Below are 20284 nucleotides of genomic sequence, written 5' to 3'. Positions count from 1 at the left end.
GATTCGATGTCATTCTTGAATCAAGGGACAGCTGATGGTGACTGTGTTTATTATCCATTCTAGATTGTCTTGTAAGCATGAAGAGCCAAACAGTGTAGACTGGGGTTGGCCAATGCAAGTAGAGGTCGCTAACTCACTTATGTAGCAAAAAGGTTCTCCAAAGCTTTTCCATATAGTTCATAATTTTTTTGGACAAATGTGGAAATCATCTTGCACACAGACAAACAGGCCCTTAGAATGCTCCTCTTGGGATCAGACATTACGACAGTGCAAGACTTCCTCAGTACTTTAGAGTATCATCCTACATTTTATGCTGAAATAGGCTTGACCCTACAACTTTTTGGCTCCAGCAAGAATGCTATCAACTTACTCAAGTTGGCCCCTGATTTATATCTGGGAATGTCACTAATCTGTTCTGCTGTCACCAAAATAAGTAATTGCAGTTAAAAGTAATGCCAAAGCCCCTTCCCATATCAGTGGTAGTTCTACCCTAAGAGACATATAGAAGCTTAAGTTTCCTGGGTAAAGTACGAGCTAGGAACTCACAAATGCTATTGGAAATACTGTTAGGAAGCAATACGTCCCTTTGTTTAAAATGGTGCAGCATATCCAGGCTGGCACCCTTTATGGAAAGCAGATTTAAGGCAAACACTTAAGCAAAGTAATCTGTCAGATGCTTCAGACAAAAGAAATCCCAAGATTATGACCAGCAATTTGCTTTGTAGGGAAGGACCAGCACCCACAACAATTCTGAACATTAGTTGATTTAAATCTCTTGGATCAAAGGTACGCTTAGGGTAAATATATTTGTAGATCTACAGAGCCTCAAGATTTAATGCAGATTGCTGCAATTCTTTGATTTGATTTCAAGATATCTATTCTTCAGCAAAGTTATGTTGTAAATCATGAAGCCCAACCCAATGTGTACATTTGGATGAACACAGACAACAAATCCCTCTTTCCCAAGATATCAAACTCATTGCTAACACTCCCTTGACATCAGTTATGAAATCATTTATCTTGTTGAAACTACAGCACTAAAAAACTGGCTGAAGGAATCATGTGACCTTGAGAATTGAACATTTAATGTGGAGCATTCTTCAGTGAGTTTACAGATCACACACATTGAGAGGCAGAAGAGCATTCTAGTTGACGTAAACCATTACATTGACTAGTGGTGCTCCTACTTCCTATGTTAATACTAGTGTCCTGCTGTTAGTCACAGCTCTCAAATCATTAAATCTGAAAGAGCACCCTTAGGCAATAACTCCATTCTAAACAACTTTCATCATTCCCTCAGACATTTACAGCAGATATATACATAATAGTAAAAGTAAGGCAAAAGTATGGCATTACCCTGCACTGAATCTGTAAAAATTGATATCTTTAACAAAAAGATTAGTCAATAAAACTGGAATTATCAAATCAAATGCTATGGCAGTGCGTTCTATTCTAAAACACTGCAACAGGATCTACAGCGTGTTTTTTGTTCAATGCATTACTTTTCTGACCTCATTTACAATTAGTTGCATGGTGCAAAGCAATGTTTTGTGGACACCATCAGTATATAAAAGCAGCACTAGCAACCCAAATGAAATATTCTCATTTAAGAATAACAAAAATCAACTAATGAATGTGAAGGAAGTATATCCTGTTCCTGACATTTCCAGGATTTCGTACCTACTGAGAGTCAGTTACTGATAAGCAAACAAAATGACATTAAAGCATCACGTCAAAAATGGTGTAATGAATCATTTGATGGAGGAATGTTGTGCGTCCGTGCAGTTGTTAGGATGATCTTCACAGAACGCTCATATTTTATGGAGAGTTATGTTCACCATGCCACCCGAGAAGGTCCTTATACCAGCCGTCCACCTGGTGAGGGCTGAAACCCATACTCCCTCGTTCCCTGATAACGAACTGGTGACTACTCTTGGTGGGTGGGGTAGGGAGGTGGTGTTAGGGAGACAAGGAAGGTACCTTTGAGGCGGAGATGAGATACAAGGGGCAACTAAAGTTTGAACCAAGTCAGCTCTCTGCATCAGAGTCGGTAATCCAATATTTGAGACTGGCTGTGCAATATACTTGAGGGCACTGAACCTCCATTCTAACTTATTAATGGAGCCCTGGAGGGGTAGGGTGAGTTGGGCCTGGAAGGCTATGATCCCCACAAACTGACTCCAGCTAACCCTCAAGCCAATATCCTAATGGCAGTGATTTTGACTGTACAACAATGGGAAACTTGAATAAGTCTGAATAGAAAGTACACTCTGGACTGGGCAAATAGGAAACCCTGTGGATTTCTGAATACTCTGTCTTCTTGATTTGGAGGTGAAAACAGTAATGAGTTTCTTCTTGTGTCAGATAAACAGCTGACCAAAATTAACTCTACTTAAGGCTGATATTTCAGAGTTTTATTAAGGCCACTGCATAAGTCAAATTCCATTACATGGGATTCCAGAGTTTTCTCAATGTTCGGATCACATTCCACAATTCTGTCAAAACAAAAGTCTTACCAATAATATACAAAGGAGTTTCAACTATCACTTGACCATCTCACTCTGATCTGCACTGGCACTGGTCATCAGACCCACAAGCAACTTTCTGCACCAGAGGCAAAAAAATTTGAAAGTGGAGTATGTTTAAAAAAATATATAATTTAATTGCTAAGTCCACGCACATTTATCCTTCCGGATTTTACAAGTGCTCAGGGGAAAGGATGAAATGATGTTGTTGTGATGTCAGCAGCATATTGTGGATATGTTTGTTTTGTGAATAAGGCAGTTCAGCAAATCTGGCTTCTTAAATCTAGATAATTATATCAATGTTATTACATTCTAGAAAAATGGTCCTTCATTCCTTATTACAAGGGCAGAATACAAAGTTTGGATTAAATATTTCCTTGTGTTGAGCATCAATTGCAGATGAGGGGACCTTTACACCTTCAAGCTTTCAAAACAGGCAACATTTTGGGCTTTGAAGAGGCGCACGTCAGACCCATTGCAAAGACATAAACTCGAGCATCCACCACAATATTTTCCTTTTGGAGCATTTCTGCAAAATAAAACATCAGTGCACATTGGTGAAAAAGGTTTTTATGCCAATGAAATACGAATGGCTGTTTATAACCAAATCCTATGCTGCGATTTTACTGATTGTCATCAGTATGTTTTGGCAAACATTTCTTGCAGTTGATAACTTTAAAAAAAGTCATGGAATATGGTGTCACTGGCAAGTCCGGCATTTATTGCCCATCCCCAATTGCCCTTGAGAAGGTGGTGGTGAGCTGCCTTCTTGAACCGCTGCAGTCCATGTGGTGTAGGTACACCCACAGTGCTGTTAGGGAGAGGGTTCCAGGATTTTGACTTCATACAATGATATATTTCCAGGTCAGGATGGTGTGTGACTTAAAGGGGAAGCTGCAGGTGGCGGCGTTCCCATGTGTCTGCTGCCCTTATTCTTCTAAGCAGTACAGTAAGTTTAGAAGCATCTAAAACATTGTACTTAACTGGTCATTCACAAGCAGCGCTTTTGAAAATTTACACTGGTTCTCACTATTCAAAATTTATCAAGAAAGTATCTTTCTATGAAAGAGGCAGCCGGCATATTTTCCATCACTTTTTTTTATATGCCTAAAATAAAGATCCTTGCCCCAACATACTAGCTAAAAATTACAGTATTTTGAGACAGAAATGTTACTTGCACTTTTACAGAATAAATGTGCCCAACATTGTAGTAACAATGACTAAAGAAGCAGTATTAAAATACCACTTCAACTATAGAGACTTTCGTGTTAAATGGCTAAAGATTCTAATATGTTGCTGCATCAGTTTTGGGGCACTGGTTCTCTACCAGAGAAGAGCCATGGGATCCAACGCCAATTCATAAGTCTGCATGAGAAGTGGCATTCGCTAACCTTCATATTTTCACATGCAGGAGGCACTTTTTGCTCTTGGATACATTTTTACCCTTCCCGACCCCATAAACCACCCAATTCCAAACTTCTGCCATAGCCCCATTATTACAAGCCACTAAAAGATAACTTTCTCCCTCCCGGAAGATAGATCATAGCACAATAGGAATATAGGAACATGAGAAGGCCATTCTGTACTTGGAACCTTGTCCACTATTTAATTAAGTAATAGCTGATCTTCATCCCAACTCCTCTACCTGCCTTTGTTCCATGCACCTTGAGAACCTTACCTAATAATAATCTACCAATCTGTCTTGAATTTTTCAATTGGTTCAGCATCCACAGCATTCTAGGGGAAAGAGGTGCAGATTTCCCCTACCCTTTGTGACAAAAGAGGTGTTTCTCACTCCTAAATGGCCCACATCTGATTTTAAGATCATTGCCCTTGTTCTGGATTACCTCCACCGAAGGAAATAGTTTCTCTGCATTTCCCCATCAAATTATTTAACCAATCACTTTAAAGTCTTCAATCAGATTGCCGTCTCAACCCAATGAATACAATCCTTGTTTGTGCAACCTGTTGTCATGATTTAACCCATTGATTTCTGGTATAAATCTAGTGAATTTGTGCTGTACCCACTCCAAGATCAATATAATAGAAGTAAACCTCCCATCAGTTCTGAAGAGGACATTTGACTCGAAACGTTAACTCCGTTTCTCTAACCACAGATGCTGCCGGACCTGCTGAGGTTTTTTTCCAGAACTTTGTTTTTATCCATGATCAATATATCCTTGCTGAGATTTCAATACTCCCAATGGGATCTGAAGCATCATTAGACTTCTGACCATCACACAAGGCTGAAGCCCAAACTCACCACACAGAGGAATCACCACCACCCATTCCCATATCCCCTCAACTTTAAACATAATCATTCAAATTGGCGTAAGTATTCCAATACAAGAATTGTGGGCTCCGTAAAAAGTATGGCGATGACATTACAAGTTTTTATTATTTCTTTCAAATACTGGGAGAAAATAGCAACATGGTGGTTGCACTGAAGGGTTCTCACTTATTGCAATAGCATGATAGTGTTCAAAAATCACACGACAATAGCATTTACCAGCCTTCAGCACAAAACAGCTCTTACTATTACACTAAGTTAATGGGAATAACTTATGGAAAACAAAATTTTAGAAACTAACCAGATCACTGTGTTCATTTTGTTACAAACCAAAACTTCTAATCTTAAACATTTCAGGAACAAGAGAAAACTGGGTCTTACCATCAAGTTTCTTACGGAGCTCTTTCACAGGAATTAAAACAACCTCAACAAACTCTGAGAAGATAAAAAGTCTCAATCAGAAGGTGACACACTGCAACGATTTTATTCATAAACCATAATTGAAACATTATGCCATTTATTTGCGCTAGAGAGAGGGTAGAGAGGTGATCTAAAAGGACGTCAGCAGGACTGGAGAACTTTAGTTGTATTAAAAAAGACAGGGTGGGGTGAGGCAGTTTTCTCTGGAACAGAAGTGGCTGAGGGGAGGTTTAATCGAGGTGTGTAAAATTAAGAGTAAACAGGGTAGGAAGGACCCATTTCCCTTGGAAGAGAGATCAATGACTAGGGACATAAATTTGAAGTAGTTGATAGAAGGAATAGTGGGAAGTTGAGAATTTTTTTTCACCAAGAGGATGGTGGGTGTCATAGTTCACTGTCTGAAAATAGGGTGGTAGAGGCAGAAACCCTGCCCAGATTAAAAAAAAGACATGGATATGCACTTGAAGTTCTGTAACCGCTACAGACCAAGAGTTGGAAAATGGAATTAGGCTGGATAGCCCTTTTTCTGGCTGGCACAGACTCGACAGGCTGAATGGCCTCCTCCTTCGCAGTAAGTGTCTATGATTCTATGACTCTATACAAGATTGAGATAATCCATAACCATACTTAACCAAGCCAGGCCTCCAGGTTATGTAAATGTGAATGAAAACATACCTCCATCATCTGAAAGGTGAAAAGAGCTCTATGTAATCCATCTGGAAATCACTAGATTCACATTACTACACAAACCACACAGTTAATATGTCTGCAATACCGGCGCAACAGAATCTAAACAACTACAAAATAGTTTTAAACATTATCGGACATTCTACATCAAATAACCTAGACTCAAGGCTTTAGTGTTTGTGCATTGGTTACATTTCTTGTAGATATTTATTTCTTCACTTGGGCTGCTTTAAAAGTACAATCAACAATAACCAAGCTTATGTTTCCAGCATCTTGTCTGAGCCAGATGGTTGTGGGTTCGAGCCCCACACCAAGAGCTGAGCATCTAACCTAGGCTAATCCGTCGCTGTACTAAAACATAACTGTCACATTATCTACTTACCCAGCCTCTGTTTCGGTCTGAGGTTTTCTGAATCATCTCCATTAATATTAACAGTTACATAGTTCATTGTACAGTTGGTCAATCCAGGATCCAGACACAAAACTGGAAGAAAAAAAGATTCAAGTTACGTTAAAAATTGCTTAAATTCAAGAGGAATTTCCTAACTTGGTACAACAATGCAAGATACTTTTACAGCTACAATCTGAATACGCTGCATATAGTCTATAGATTGTGCAGGCTACATAGGACACTTCTCACTATCCCGACGGATTCATGGAACACAATATTGGGTCAGGTAAAGCAAAGAAACAGGTGACAGACGCTTCCACCCCACAACCCTACCCACCCCACAAACAGTGCTCATGTATTTATAAAAAAAGGGAGAGAAAAGGCAATCAGGTTCATTAATCCTGTCCTATCTAAATGTGGTGCAACCATGAAGCTCAAAGAGGAAAATAAAACTGGCCAATTTAAAGGATAAATTTGGAAAATTCCTCTGAATCTGTAAGACAGGCTTGTCCAACCTTTTCGCATGATGGTGTTGGGGGGGTGGGGGGCACGTTTCCATTTTTTTCTCACCTAAGGGGCCAGTGAGCAAAGTTTGGAAAGACAAGGTTTGGTACGACATTAAACATGAAGAAAAGCAGTAGCTTTCTGAGCAAAGCTAAAGCAATGTCAAAGCAATAAATTGATAATTTAAAAATTTTAAAGAGTAATTAATAAAGATGAACATTAGAGTGTGAGAGGGTCAGAGAGTGCATCACTCACTCCCTCCCTCCCACCCACCCCGGGACCCCACAACCAGCCACTCTCTCTCTCTCTCTCTCTCTCTCTGTGTTCCCACCCATCCCCACTGAAACCCTCTCTTTTTCCTGAGCACTCTCAGTCAGTGTTTGCTGCTCCTCCAATCAGGCTAGTGAGCCAATCAGCAGCAAACGTGGGAGAGAAACAGCCTGGGACTGGAGGAGCAGCCCCTTGCAGAATCTTCCACTCAGCTTACTTGCCGTAGCGGCATTTTGAAAACAGGCTCCGCGGGCCACGATAGATGGGCTTCAATAGATAGATGTATCTCCGATAGATCTGGCCCATGGACCACGGGTTGGACAAGCCTGCCCCAAGACAAGCAAGCAGGCATCAGGAGTTGGTTAGGAACTCATAACTACACTTAATCACAGTTAAGGAGAAACACACCAATAATTGGAAAGCATCTCCTTCTTAAGAACTTGCCACATTCCCTTTAAGAGGATTTATTTACTTCCTCTCTATTATACTTACAAAGATGATTTTTCTAATATACTTAGTTAAAATGTAACAGCCGTTGGGAAAGGTATGACCAAAGCTTACTTTCACCAATTTTTTTAATTCTGCTTCAAAATGTACAACAGGACTACAATGCAAAACAGGCAAGAGTGGGCGCGATTAAATTCAGCGTACATCTAAAAGTCTCTCCTGATTTCTCCACAACCTCTACCACCTAGATGGACAAGGGCAGCAGACACATGGGAACACCACCACCTAGAAGTTCCCCTCCAAGTCACTCATCATCCGAAGTTGGAAATGTATCGCTGTTCCTTCACTTGTCACTGAGTCAAATTCCTGGAATTCCCTCCCTAACAGCACTGTGGGTGTACCTACACCACATGGACTGCAGTGGTTCAAGGTGGCAGCTCACCACCACCTTCTCAAGGGCAATTAGGGATAGGCAAAAAATGTTGGCCTAACTAATGAAAGCGACATCCTGTGAATGAATAAAAATAAAAAATTCAAACCTGGCGATGTTTCCATGATCTCTCCTTTGTATCCAGTTTCTTCCAAAAGCTCTCGTAAAGCAGCGACCTCCGCAGTTTCACCATCATCTATGAGACCTGAGAACAAAGCATATGAACACAATTATACCATTGAACAGTAGTGAACCTAAACAGGGCAATCATGATACTGTAACATTACCAAATCTTTTAATTCACAATGAAATATTATATATTTGATCAAAGGCATCATACTGATGTGGTGTATCATTTACAGAGGCTTATTTGAGATTTTTTAAAACTAAAATTAAGAAAGCTTTTATGGTTTCACTCGGAGTCCTCTTGTGCCAATTAATACAAGACTGGTCCTTTGCGAAGAATCTAGTGATACTGCTCCATCTCACACACAAAGAGTGAAGGAAATCAGGCTCTCCCCAAGTCCTTCACGTGACATTTTAACAAAAAAAACCCTTCTTAGTGTTCAAGGTGACAATTGTCAGTGCTCTTGAAGTACTTTTGGAGTGCTATCACTTTTGTAATGTAGGAAACATGGCAGCCAATTTGCACACAGCAAGAGCCAACAAACAGCAACGTGATAATGACCAGTATAATCTTTTTGCAATGTTAATTGAGGAATAAGTAATGACCAGGGCACCAGGGACAACTCTCTGTTCTTCTTCAAAATAATGCCATGGGGTCTTTTAAGTCTACCTGAGGAAGCAAACAGGTTTAACATCTCATCTGAAAAACAGCACTTCCAACAGTGCAGCATTCCTTCAGCACTGCACTGGACTGTCAGCCTAGGTTTTTTTTTGCACAAAGCCTGGAGTCACCTTCTGACTCAGAGGCGAGAGTGCTACCAACTCAACCACAGCTGACACTTTGGGAACTATGTGGCATTCACTCATTATCCATGCTAGAAAAGGAGTCAACGAAACTTGGAAATAAAATGTAGAATACAAGAAAAAAAACAAAAACCTTCAGTCATTACTGGAAGGACAATAAAATCTGACATTTCAGAAAGATATGAGGATATTTGTGACTTTTTGAATCATTTTTCCACAGTCTTCTCACATCCATTGTTGTTAAATTAAAATTATCTGAACGTATTCAAGTAAACACATATTAACTCACCTGCTGGTAGTTCCAGGCAGTAGCATCCCATAGGCGGCCTGAACTGTTTCACCATAATCAAACAGTCATAATGCAGAGTTTTTTTAAGCACAGCCAGTACAGCTACTCCTAAATATTGGGGAAACAATGGAATGTCACAATTTAAGCTTTCAAACTGATAGGAACTTAAAGGATAGAAGCAGTAGTCCGTATGGCCCCTCAAGCCTTCTCTGCCAAACAGTAAGGTCAGGACTGGAAACATTAACTCTGTCTTTCCCTCCACAGATGCTGTCAGGCCTGCTGAGTTCTTCCAGCATTTTTTGTTATTTCAGATTTCCAGCATCCACAGTACTTTGCCTTTATACGGCCAGGTCCTGGCTGAAATTCTACATCAACTCCCCTATCCTTCCTGATCCCCATATCACCTGGATTCCAAGAATCTATCCATCAGGGTCTTAGACATAGTCAATGATTAAACATCCACAGCTCTCTGGGATACAGAATTCCAAAGATTCACAAACCTCAGTGAAGATATTTCTCCTCACCTCAATCTTAAAATTGGCTGTCCCTCATTCTTGGTCTGTGAGCCCTAGTGCTAGACTCTCCTGTCAGCAGAAACAACATCTCAGCATGTCCCCTGTCAAACCCTTACAGGATGTTACATGTCTCAATGAGATCACCTCCTATTCTTCTAAACTTGATAGGCCCAATCTACTCAAACCTGGACGTCAATGTATTAACAATGCAGATGCACTAATATGTGGTCAATCCAGTGCCTTTAAAGCTAACTTCATGCATCCATTTTCTCAAGCTAATAGACCTTTAACATTTGTTTCAGACATTAACTCTTCATAATGGAGTGTGGCGTTGATTTAATATAGAGTTTTACCTCCCTGAGATCAGTCATGACAAAAGACTGGTGGCTGCGCAGGCAATTACTTTCATTTTCAAGAGCATATTGTTCTTAAACAGAGAGGAAAGTGGCTACAGCCAAGTTTTCATCTGCTGTTAGCTCTTAAATTGCAGTCTGAGCATGGGAGCAGAAAGGGATGAGGATAAATACAACAGCAGCTGTTGCTTTTCTCAGTACTTAATAGAACATCAAATCAGTCTCAGAAAATCAAGGTTCTAAATGGTTAATCTTGGAGTGTTGATGTAGTGGGTAATAGTTTTTGGAATAATATAGCCAGGAAGTTTGATTCTTAACTTAGGTGTTAAGTTTTTTTTGTTGCAATTACATCTCATGCAATCCTCCTTCAACCAACACTAATCCATAATTTTCCCATGGGGACAAAAAATGATTCTGAGTGAAATGAGATAGGGTTTCAGGTAACCTTTATATTTTCGATCGGATTCTATCAGCGAGTTATTGAACTGGGCGGTGTGGCTGAGAACCAGTAAAACTCACCCACAGCACTGTAGCCAAATTCAAAAAGCTAGACATCAGAACTGAACAATTGGATGGCTGGAATGGTAGTCCAATATTGTAACTAGTGTTACACTAGTTATATACACAAGTATAGTCAGGCCTAGATATATGTCAAATTTCCCATGGAAATGCTTGTTGCATAAGATTTTTTCTGGGTGTAGCAACTTTACAGGCAATGCTATCATAACTAATTTTATAGTGCAAATGCAACCTGACACCGTAACAAAGTGAAATGAGACAGCGATTTGTACTTCACTTCAAGCCTTTCTACCTCTAACTCAAGTTAAACTGATCACTGAGCAAAACATTCCTAGCTATAACTAAACAGTATTCATGCAGGGAACGTACCAACAGGGAGGAAAATAGATATGAGCGATAAACTGTTGAGAATTTTACTTGATAACTTACCATCAGAATTACTGTTAGGTTTTCTGGTTGTTCGTTTCACTGTTTCCCAAACCCTGTTTTGCCGAAATTTAAAAAAAATATATAAAAATCCTAAAATAACAGTTGATGTCTTTAACTTAGAAAAACGTCCCAAGGTTCTTCTTCAAGGCGTAAATCAGACAAATAAAGAATGTTAAGCCAGATATTAGGAGAGGTAAGAGGTAGGCTTTAAGGGGGTTTTGAAGGAGAAGATTCTGGTGGAGACAAAGGGGTCTTAGTGAGGGGATTCCAGACCAAGTGGTTAGATAGTTGAAAGCACAGCCGCCAATAATGGGATAAGGAGAAGGATACTTGAGGCCAGAGACAGAGGAATACAGTGCACATCGGGGCTTGTAGTTCCTGACCCCCACTTGGAAATCAGGTAAGTGCCTATTTCTTCACACTTTCAAATTTTCTTCCACAGAGAGCAGTGGAGGCTGGGTCATTGAATCTATTTAATGCTGAGTTGGACAGGTTTTTGATCGACAAAAAGGTTAAGGGGGGCAGGCAGGAAACTGCAGTCAAAGGTCACAATCAGATCAGCCATCATCTTATCGAATGGTGGGCAGGCTCCATGGGCCAGCCTTCTCCTGCTCATGTCTCTTATGACCTTATCCCATGGATGTAATTCATAGAAGGATTCTTGAATGTATTCCTTTTTATTTCCTAACTGTAATCTATTCCAATGCTACACCTCTTCTTCGATAAGATGATGGCTGATCTGATTGTGACCTTTGACTGCAGTGTCCTGCCTGCCCCCCTTAACTCTTTTGTCGATCAAAAACTTGTCCAACTCAGCATTAAATAGATTCAATGACCCAGCCTCCACTGCTCTCTGTGGAAGAAAATTCCAAAGTGTGAAGAAATAGGCACTTACCTGATTTCCAAGTGGGGGTCAGGAACTACAAGCCCCAACATGCACTGGGAGCTTCTGCACACGTGCAAATCGGGAAAAGGGAAGAGAGTGAGGGGAGAGAGAGAGAGACAGAGAGAGAGAGAGAGAGAGAGAGACCGGGGAGAGAAACCACTGGGGAGAGGAGCAAAAGAAAGAGGCTCCAAGCAGTAAAGGTGTTGCTGTTGGCAGGCTCCAGGTAGTGAGGAGAAGCTGGAGAGTTGAAAAAGGTAGCGGAAGGTTGCTGACTCCATGCTGCAGGCTGTAGGGACAAAGGTAACCCTTTGGAGCAGCGCTGTTCTGCTCCGAATGGCACTTGGTTGAAGATCTGAAATTGTGCCTGTGAATTGGTGCTGGAGTGAAGACTCGGGAATCTAGATGAATGTCACCTCTGGAGACAAGATTGAAAACCCTGGGAGGCAAGGAGTGGCTGAGTCACAGCGATGTTTGGCGGGAATTCCAAGGCTAGATCTTTGAAAGGGGAAGAGTGAAAACTTGCAATCCCTCATAAGGGAGGCAGAATTTTAACAAGATTGTGTAACTGACAGTGAATGCTGACATCTGGGTAGGTTGCTGAGAAATCTGTGGGATCTATTTTGCTTCTGTTTGCTATTTAATGTGTAGTGCGGGTATTAGACACAATTTGCCTGTTAATTCACATTTACTTCATGTTAATCCTGAATGTTAAGTATAACGTAGATATTGTAAATCATTTTACTTTTCTGACTTTGTATAGTAAAGTTTATTTTGTTTGTTCCAAAACTGTGGAATCCTGTGGCTTTATTCCCTTAGTAAGTACCAGAGATATAAAACGTTGTCTATTTTAAACAAAAAAAGTTACTGGTCTCTGACTGGATCATACCAAAAACCTGGGGGTCTGGTCCAGGATCATAACAAGAGACTAATGGGCCTCAGAAGAAATTCCTCATCTCCATCTTAAATGGGAGACCCATTAATTTAAAACTGTGCCCCCCAGTTTTAGATTTTCCGAGAGGAAACATGTTGTCAGGTTCCCTCAGAATCTTGCATGTTTCAATATCATCTATCATTCTTCTAAACTCCAATGATACAGGCCCAACCTGTTCAGCCTTTCCTCATAAGCTAAACTCTTCATCCCAGGAATCAGCCTAGTCAACCTTCTCTGAACTGTTTCAATGCAAGGATATCCCTCCATAACTCTGCACAGCACTCCAGGTGTGGTCTCACCAATTCCCTGCAGAGCTTCCCTACTTGTAAACTCCATCCACCTTGCAAAAAGGCCAACATTCCACTTGCCTTCCTAATTACTTGCTGTCCTTGCGTACTAACGTTTTGTGATTCATCTACAAGGACACCCAGATCCCTCTGTAACACATCATTCTGCAGTGTCTCTCCACTTAAATAATATTCTGCTTTTCTGTTCTTCCTGCTAAAGTGGACAAACTCACATTTTTCCCTCCATCTCATACTCCATCTGCCAATTTTTTGCCCACTGATGTAACTTCTTTGCAGGCTCCTTCATCCACCTCACAAATTGCTTTCCTACCTATCTTTGTATCATCAGGAAATTTGGCTACAATACAGCTTGTCCCTTCAGCCTAGAAGATTTTAAATAGTTGAGACCCAAGCAAGTGTTGTTAGTCATACCACTTTGATTTCACAGGTTAATCACCTATTGTTCTGAGTAATGCGGCAATAGGAGTGCACCGCTATTCTTCTCATCTTATGAACTACTTGATTATTAGCAGGTTTTCCAGCATGTATTTCAACTACAAAATTTAGCTACATCTTCTTTCCAGCCACCTTGATTTTAACCCTCTCTTCAAGTTCCAGATCTTGTATGATGAGAAATTCTTTATCAAGTGGTAGCTGAACAGCTCAAGGAAATGATTGTTTCCACCTACCTGGTTTTGCCAGCAGGATCAATGTAAGTTGTCTGTAAGAGTTGAGCCCATTTGCCTTTTGCCAGTACCTAGGAATGAATTAACAGCACATTCAACAGAGCAGAATTAATTTGGTTCCACTGGCTTTATCCTGCGAGTACAGACCAGGAAGATACCAGACTGATCCCTGGTCTAAAACAAAAACAGAATTACCTGGAAAAACTCAGCAGGTCTGGCAGCATCGGCGGAGAAGAAAAGAGTTGACGTTTCGAGTCCTCATGACCCTTCAACAGAACTAACAGAACAGTGTTCTGTTGAAGGGTCATGAGGACTCGAAACGTCAACTCTTTTCTTCTCCGCCGATGCTGCCAGACCTGCTGAGTTTTTCCAGGTAATTCTGTTTTTGTTTTGGATTTCCAGCATTCGCAGTAGTTTTTTTATTTTGATCCCTGGTCTATGTAGCTAGCTGATTTCACCTTGCACAGTGATTGAACTGCTAAAAATGGCCTCAGTATCGCATGGTTAAGTAGCGGGAGGGGGGGAAAAAAAGCGTTCAGGCTGGAAATGCATGACTATGAATGCCAGCTGAAGATAGAATCAGTTGTAGAGTGTGATGACCATATAATTGATTATCATGAATGAGATCAGAGTACAATGTAATTTTAACACGTTCTTACCTCTTCTTTGATGATTGATTGTTTATTAGGGTTATTTGATTCCATGTTTGTTGATGGTTCCTGAAGTTGATATTTAACTTTTCTATTTGCAGAACGAAAGCAAATTAAATGGACCCTTGGACTCAGAGTTAGTGATCTATTGTTCCTTTTACTGAGTTCTGGTCAGGTTGTTCTGTTCTCTCCCCAAAATTCTCTCAATCTACAAAGCAAACAGAAAGCAGTAAGATTTGGTTCAGCCAAATATTTGCTAAAACATCACCAGCATAAAATAATTCACAATTGTCACAGAAAGTAAACAATAAAAGGTATTTCTGTACCACTGTCTCTCCTCTTAAAACTCCTGCAGCTCAGAAAGCTGCATAGTCGGAGCTGTGGGGGCTTATCAAAGGCATTAATATAAATCTACACAATCAGCAATGCAACTCACATGGCACTGACTGGCCTGGACATAAATAAATTTAAACTTTCTCCAAAAATAACAAAACTGTGTTGCTAATGGACGAATCACCTCAACCCAAAAAAGACCAACTTATCCAAGTTGAAGCAGTAAGTTAAAGTAAACTCAAGCACCACTGTTGCAGTTAATAGTCACACTTGATACCAAAAGACTCAAACCTAATATACCATTAAGATATGACACACATACTAAACCCACATTTTCTTTACATTTTTAATGATAAAGACATAAAGATTCACTCAGTAAGTGAAATAGCTTTTCTTCTGATTTCTCTCAGATGGTTTTACATTCTCACTCCTGCTATTATTTTGAGAAATTGGGCCTTGTTTTTGTCTTAAGAGACTGAGCACAATAGGACGACTCTTTACATAAAATTACAGAAACCCACCATTTGGCCCAACCCATGGGTGCCGATGTTTACGCCCCACACCAACTGATTAAATCAGCAAGGTGCTTCTTTTTACCTGAAGGCAGGGTTATGATTCCCCAAGGCTAGGCTTTAGATGAGAGCTTAGGATTTGAGTGTCAGGAGGCTTGAATTCATGTCCACAAACTCACCCTTTCAGCAAAAGTCATGCTAGCTATCAGGAGAAGCAACAATGAGAATCTACAATTATCCCCCGAGGGAAATGGGGAATTTATCCTTCTGGACCCACTAGAAAGTTTCCACCTATGGCCACCAGGCAAAGACAGGTTTAGCCTTATCTGTGATGTCTCACTCAGTTGATTAGCCTATTGACACATCTGAACTCTTGAGGTGAAGAGAAAGGCTATAAGAAGGATGGTCCAAAAATCATGAAACAGCTTTAATCAACAAGAAAAAAAATAGTGGCTTATCAAACTACAAAATGGAGAGAGATAAGATGAAACAGCTATTTACATACATGTGATGAAATCTTTCAATGCTAAAATAAAAGTAAAATACTGCGAACATTGAAGATCTGAAATAAAAACAAAAAGTGCGAGAAAAACGCAACAAGTCTGGCAGCATCCGTGGAGAGAGAAACAGAGTTAAAGTTTCGAGTCCAACATGATTCTTCTTCGAAACCTGCTGAGTTTTCCCAGCACATTCTGTTTTTAAAACTTTTAATGCTGGATTGCTTGCATACTTCAAAAACACTATGCAATTCTATGGCGCTCTCTCTCACATACAGGACACACTTTACATTGAGTATGGAAATCAGTATCTGCCGAGTAGGAGAAATAGGGAAAATGGAGGATAAAGGCATACTAAAATGCAAAGATTTTAAGAAGGTGGTTTTTAGTGGTGCCATATGGGGTGGGAATTCTGAAGGAACAGGAGCATAGTAGCTGAAAGACAGCCCATCAATGGTGGAGTAGGGAACCAAAAGTAAAAGGTGCATGCAAGAGAAGGCTAGAGAACATTGCTAAGAAACAAGCCCATATGGTACATGTCATGAGGGAATTAAAAATCTTTAAGGGTTTATATCTTGAATTTGAATTTGCTAGGGTATACTGAGCCAATGGTTGAAGGCAGTGTGACTTTCTGTGGATGAGGAAATGGATTGTGGCGTCCTAGATGAGTAGTTAAATGTGGAAGGTTGAGGTAGACAGGCTGACATGCGAGTTCCAGCTGAGGGAGAATTAGAAAAGCCTAATCCCGTTCTGCTATCACCCTTATGCTCGCTGACCTTCACTGGCTTCCAGTCAAGCAATGCCTTGGACTTTAAAATCCCTCCATGGCCTCACACCTCCCTAGCTCAGTAATCTCCAGTCACACAACTCTCTGAAATATCTGTGCTTCTCAAATTTTGGCCTCTTCATCATTGGCAGCCACACCTTCAAAGGCCTAGGCCCCAAGCTCTGGAATTCCCACTCTAAACCTGTCTACCTTGCTTTCCTCCTTTAAGATGCTCCTTAAAACCTATCTCATTGACCAAGATATTGGTCATCCGCCCCAATACATATTTCATTTTACAATGATGCCTCCACCACCCCCACCATGAAGCACCTTGGATATTTTATTATATTTTAAAAAAAGTGTTGTTACGTAAATACAAATTGCTGCTGTACTAGTAGTGAGGAGCCATCTTAACTGATTCTCAATCAGAAGATTGTAGGTTTCGGCCCTACAACGAGGTTTCAGTTCAGAAATGAGGCTGTCACAAATTTGCATTGTCAATGAAACACGGAATCAAAATCCCCTCTACCTGTCCTGACGAATGTCTAGGCTCACAGGGAAAAGGGCAGGGCACTTCTTCTCTCACATTCCTGGCCAACACTCTTTCCCTCAATTATTACCCCACCAACAGAAAAAATATATTAATAACAAGCAACAGGAATGCAAGTATTGTTAAACAGAACTAAGCCAAAAAAAGAGGCTTTAAAACAATTAAGTTTAAAATTAAAGAGATTAAATGGAGTGCGAGTGTGATGAAAGAGAGAGAGAAGTTAATTAATGTCATTAGAGCCATTTTAACAAAAGGCAAAGCCTGCCCCAATTGCATAATTGTCCACAATCAAGGATAGACTTTCTCCTCCTCCTCCTCCTGTTAGGAACTAATAAAGAATATAATTCTTTATAAGTTATATAATTTTAAACTGAATGTATTTTTAAAATCTAGCATTGGCAGTGACAAAAAATAAAATGGGCAACGTGAAGAAAATCCAATGAAGTTATTTCGAGCTGCTAAGGTTGAGCAAGACATCAATTCTCCCTTAAAGCTGTCTCTTAAATCAAACTGAATCTTAAGGAACTCGCAGAAGAGGAGATTCCCGTAAAATTTATTTTAAAAAAAAGAGAAAGTGAAGCTATAACCTGTGAACATTAATGTTTAAAAGGTTTAGGATTAAGATTTCACACAGGCTGCAATACCTGACACTGGGGCTTCTTCTACCATTACTGACCAAGCGTTAAATAAACCATAAAATTACCTGAATTATCATTAATCAAACGACTCAATAGTTTGGGAAAAAAAAAAGTATAATCTGGTACCGCGCCAACAACCGAGAGGATGAGGTGGAGAATGATCCAGAAAGGATGAATTTATGAGGCCAGTGGTGGGTGGGTCGGTAACCCTCCCCCCCGCCCTCCGGAACCTTCCTGCGGCGCTGAGACCTCGCCCTGGAGGACCGGGCGGTAAGGCGGGGAGGGGGGGGGAACGGTTTGGGCGGCGCGCACACTTCCGGCGGAAGCGGAAGTGTGGTTGCCAAGGGCGACGATGAAGAAGGAGCAGGTGCTCAGCTGTCAGCTTTCGGCCTGGTACCCGCTCTTCAAGAAGCTCACCATCAGGAGGTGGGTGGCAGGCAGCCTCGCTGCGCGCTTCAAGCAGATGCAACACTCAGCAACTTGCATTTATGTAGCGCCTTTCAGGCAGCCCGGCACCCCCGCGGTGAGCGAAACCTCGGTCCAAGAGGTAGCTCTTTTATGGGGCGTCTTAGAGAGGGGGAGATTTAGGAAGGGAATTCCAGGGGGCAGGACTTGCGAACGAAAATGCCAAGGCATTCTCCAGTGCGCTACTGAGGGAGTGCAGCACTGTTGGAGGCGCCTTCAGATGCGATGTTTTTAAGCTGAGGTCCCTCTCAGCAGCAAGGCGACCGGTCATCCCAGATTTCACAGGATCGTCCTGTGATTGAGACAATTGCCCTGTGTCGGTTTCCAGGACACTTTTTCACTGTATTTTAGCCCCTTAAATTCTGCTCGTCACCCGGCTACCTGCACAGGTCTGCCAGGACTAACCCCCCACCCCACCCCCTTTGCTTTCACAGGTTCACCAGCATACTGCCACCCCCCCCCTTCTCTCCCCCCCCCCCCCCCAATCAGCTGTCCCAGATTCACCTGCTGATATGGTCCCCCATGCCAAAGTGCCCTTTAATTTTAATTTTATCCTGAAGTGTTGGTGACCCTCCTCGGAGATCCTACAGCCATTATTTTGAAGAAGAGCAGGGGAGTTACCCCTGGGTGTTCTGGCCAATATTTATCCCTCAATCAGCACCACAAAAAAACAAATGATCTGGTCGCTGTCACATTGCTGTTTGTGACAGTTTGCTGTTGTTGCAAATTGGTGTTGTGTTTCCTGCATTACAACAGTGACTACACATCAGAAATTGCTTCATTGGCTGTAAAGCACTTTGACACATCCAGCAGTTGTAAAGAGTGCTCAATAAATGCAAGTTTTTCTTTTTTGGCAGCTGAAGGCACAGCAACCAATGATGGAGTGATTAAAACTGGGAGTGTGCAAGAGATCAGAATTAGAGGAATGCAGATATCTCAGAGTTGGAAGAAATTCCAGCTAGATATAGGGTGGAATGTGGCCTTGGAGGGATTTCAAAACAAAGCTGAGAATTTTAAAATCAAAGTGTTGCTTAACTGGGAGTCATTGTAGGCCTGTGAGCACAGGGTGATTAGCTGAATGGAATTGGTGCGAGTTAGGGTAAGGGCAGCAGCGTTTTGGATGGGTTAAAGTTTACAGAGGATAGAATGTGGGATCTCAGCTAGAAGTGTATTAGAGTAGTCAAGTCTAGAGTTAAGAAAGGAGAGCTAAGGGTTTCAACAGGATATAAGCTGAGGCAATTGTGGAGTTGGGCAATTGGTGTTGCAGAGTTAACGTGGACTTTTAGCAAGTACTGCACCTTTATATCTAGCAGGATTTGCGCTCAAAGATAAACTGTAGTTATTCCCACTACCATCTATTGGCATCAGGAGAGAATTAAAGTACTTCAATGTTCCAAAACTCCTTTGCTCCCTCATTGCTAGTTCTTCCTTCAGCTGTCTAGGCCCTAAGGGATGAGGGACATAATTTTCAAGGTTGGATTCGAGAAACTGTGGTGTTCTCCTTGTAGAAGAGAAGGTTGAGAGGAGATTCGATAGTGCTGTTCAAAATCATGAAGGATCGAGACAGGGTACTTTGAGAGAAACTGTTCCCTTTGACAGAAGGGTTGAGAACCAGAGGGCACAGATTTGAAATGATTGGCAAAAGAATGAAAGGCAGCATGAGAAACCTTTTTGCTCAGGGAGTTGTTAGGATCTGGAATACACTGCCTGAGAGTGTGGTGTAGGTAAATTCAATTATGGCTTTCAAAACGGGATTGGATAAGTACATGAAGGGAAACTAATTTTCAGGGCTATGGGAAAAGGGCTGGGGAGTGGGGCTAGCTAAATTGCTGCCGCAGAGAGCCAGTATGGGCTGAATACCTCCTCTCTGTTGTCAGCATTCTACTATTCTAGAAACCACTTTGGTTAGCAGGCCTGTGAATGAATGAGGTAAGGATACAATAACCTGACTGCAGCAACTTTGTGATTATGTACAAAGTTCAGAGCTGAAATTAAATTTATCAATAACACAGGAAAACTGCTGTTGGTTAAAGAATGGGTGATGGGGTATTTTATGGCATGTGAAATTTTTTGTTGTTTGTAAG

At 41.1% G+C, this 20284-nt stretch overlaps 2 protein-coding genes across 3 annotated transcripts in view; one reads left to right on the top strand and one right to left on the bottom strand.

Annotated features, from left to right (window-relative positions):
• Nucleotides 1-1268: 1268 nt before the first annotated feature.
• On the bottom strand, nucleotides 1269-18000 carry nudt5 (nudix (nucleoside diphosphate linked moiety X)-type motif 5). 2 transcript variants are annotated; one of them, XM_078552959.1, is made up of 9 exons: nucleotides 17801-18000; nucleotides 14449-14647; nucleotides 13793-13860; nucleotides 11000-11052; nucleotides 9184-9291; nucleotides 8074-8169; nucleotides 6301-6406; nucleotides 5197-5250; nucleotides 1269-3054 (listed from the first exon to the last, which is right to left on the bottom strand). In XM_078552959.1, exons 2-8 carry the CDS (start codon nucleotides 14491-14493, stop codon nucleotides 5241-5243), a joined length of 486 nt encoding a protein of 161 aa, XP_078409085.1. In that variant the 5' UTR covers nucleotides 14494-14647; nucleotides 17801-18000; the 3' UTR covers nucleotides 1269-3054; nucleotides 5197-5240. The 2 variants fall into 2 exon arrangements, with proteins under 2 accessions (XP_078409085.1, XP_078409084.1); XM_078552958.1 differs by lacking the exon at nucleotides 17801-18000 and having other exon boundaries at nucleotides 2642-3054; nucleotides 5197-5919; nucleotides 6305-6406; nucleotides 14449-14641.
• Nucleotides 18001-18030: 30 nt separating this feature from the next.
• The window catches only part of cdc123 (cell division cycle 123 homolog (S. cerevisiae)), a 35486-nt gene continuing 33232 nt past the window's right edge, over nucleotides 18031-20284 (top strand). The window contains exon 1 of the mRNA XM_078552957.1: nucleotides 18031-18161. Coding sequence (XP_078409083.1) covers nucleotides 18088-18161 — 74 coding nt within the window. The 5' untranslated portion in view covers nucleotides 18031-18087. The remainder of the gene's footprint in view (nucleotides 18162-20284) is intronic.

The sequence above is a fragment of the Cetorhinus maximus genome, chromosome 12 (assembly GCF_964194155.1).
Source record: "Cetorhinus maximus chromosome 12, sCetMax3.hap1.1, whole genome shotgun sequence".
Classification (NCBI taxonomy): Eukaryota; Metazoa; Chordata; class Chondrichthyes; order Lamniformes; family Cetorhinidae; genus Cetorhinus; species Cetorhinus maximus.
The sequence above is the reverse complement of the archived record's forward strand: the minus strand, read 5'-3'. Positions and strand labels throughout refer to the sequence as shown.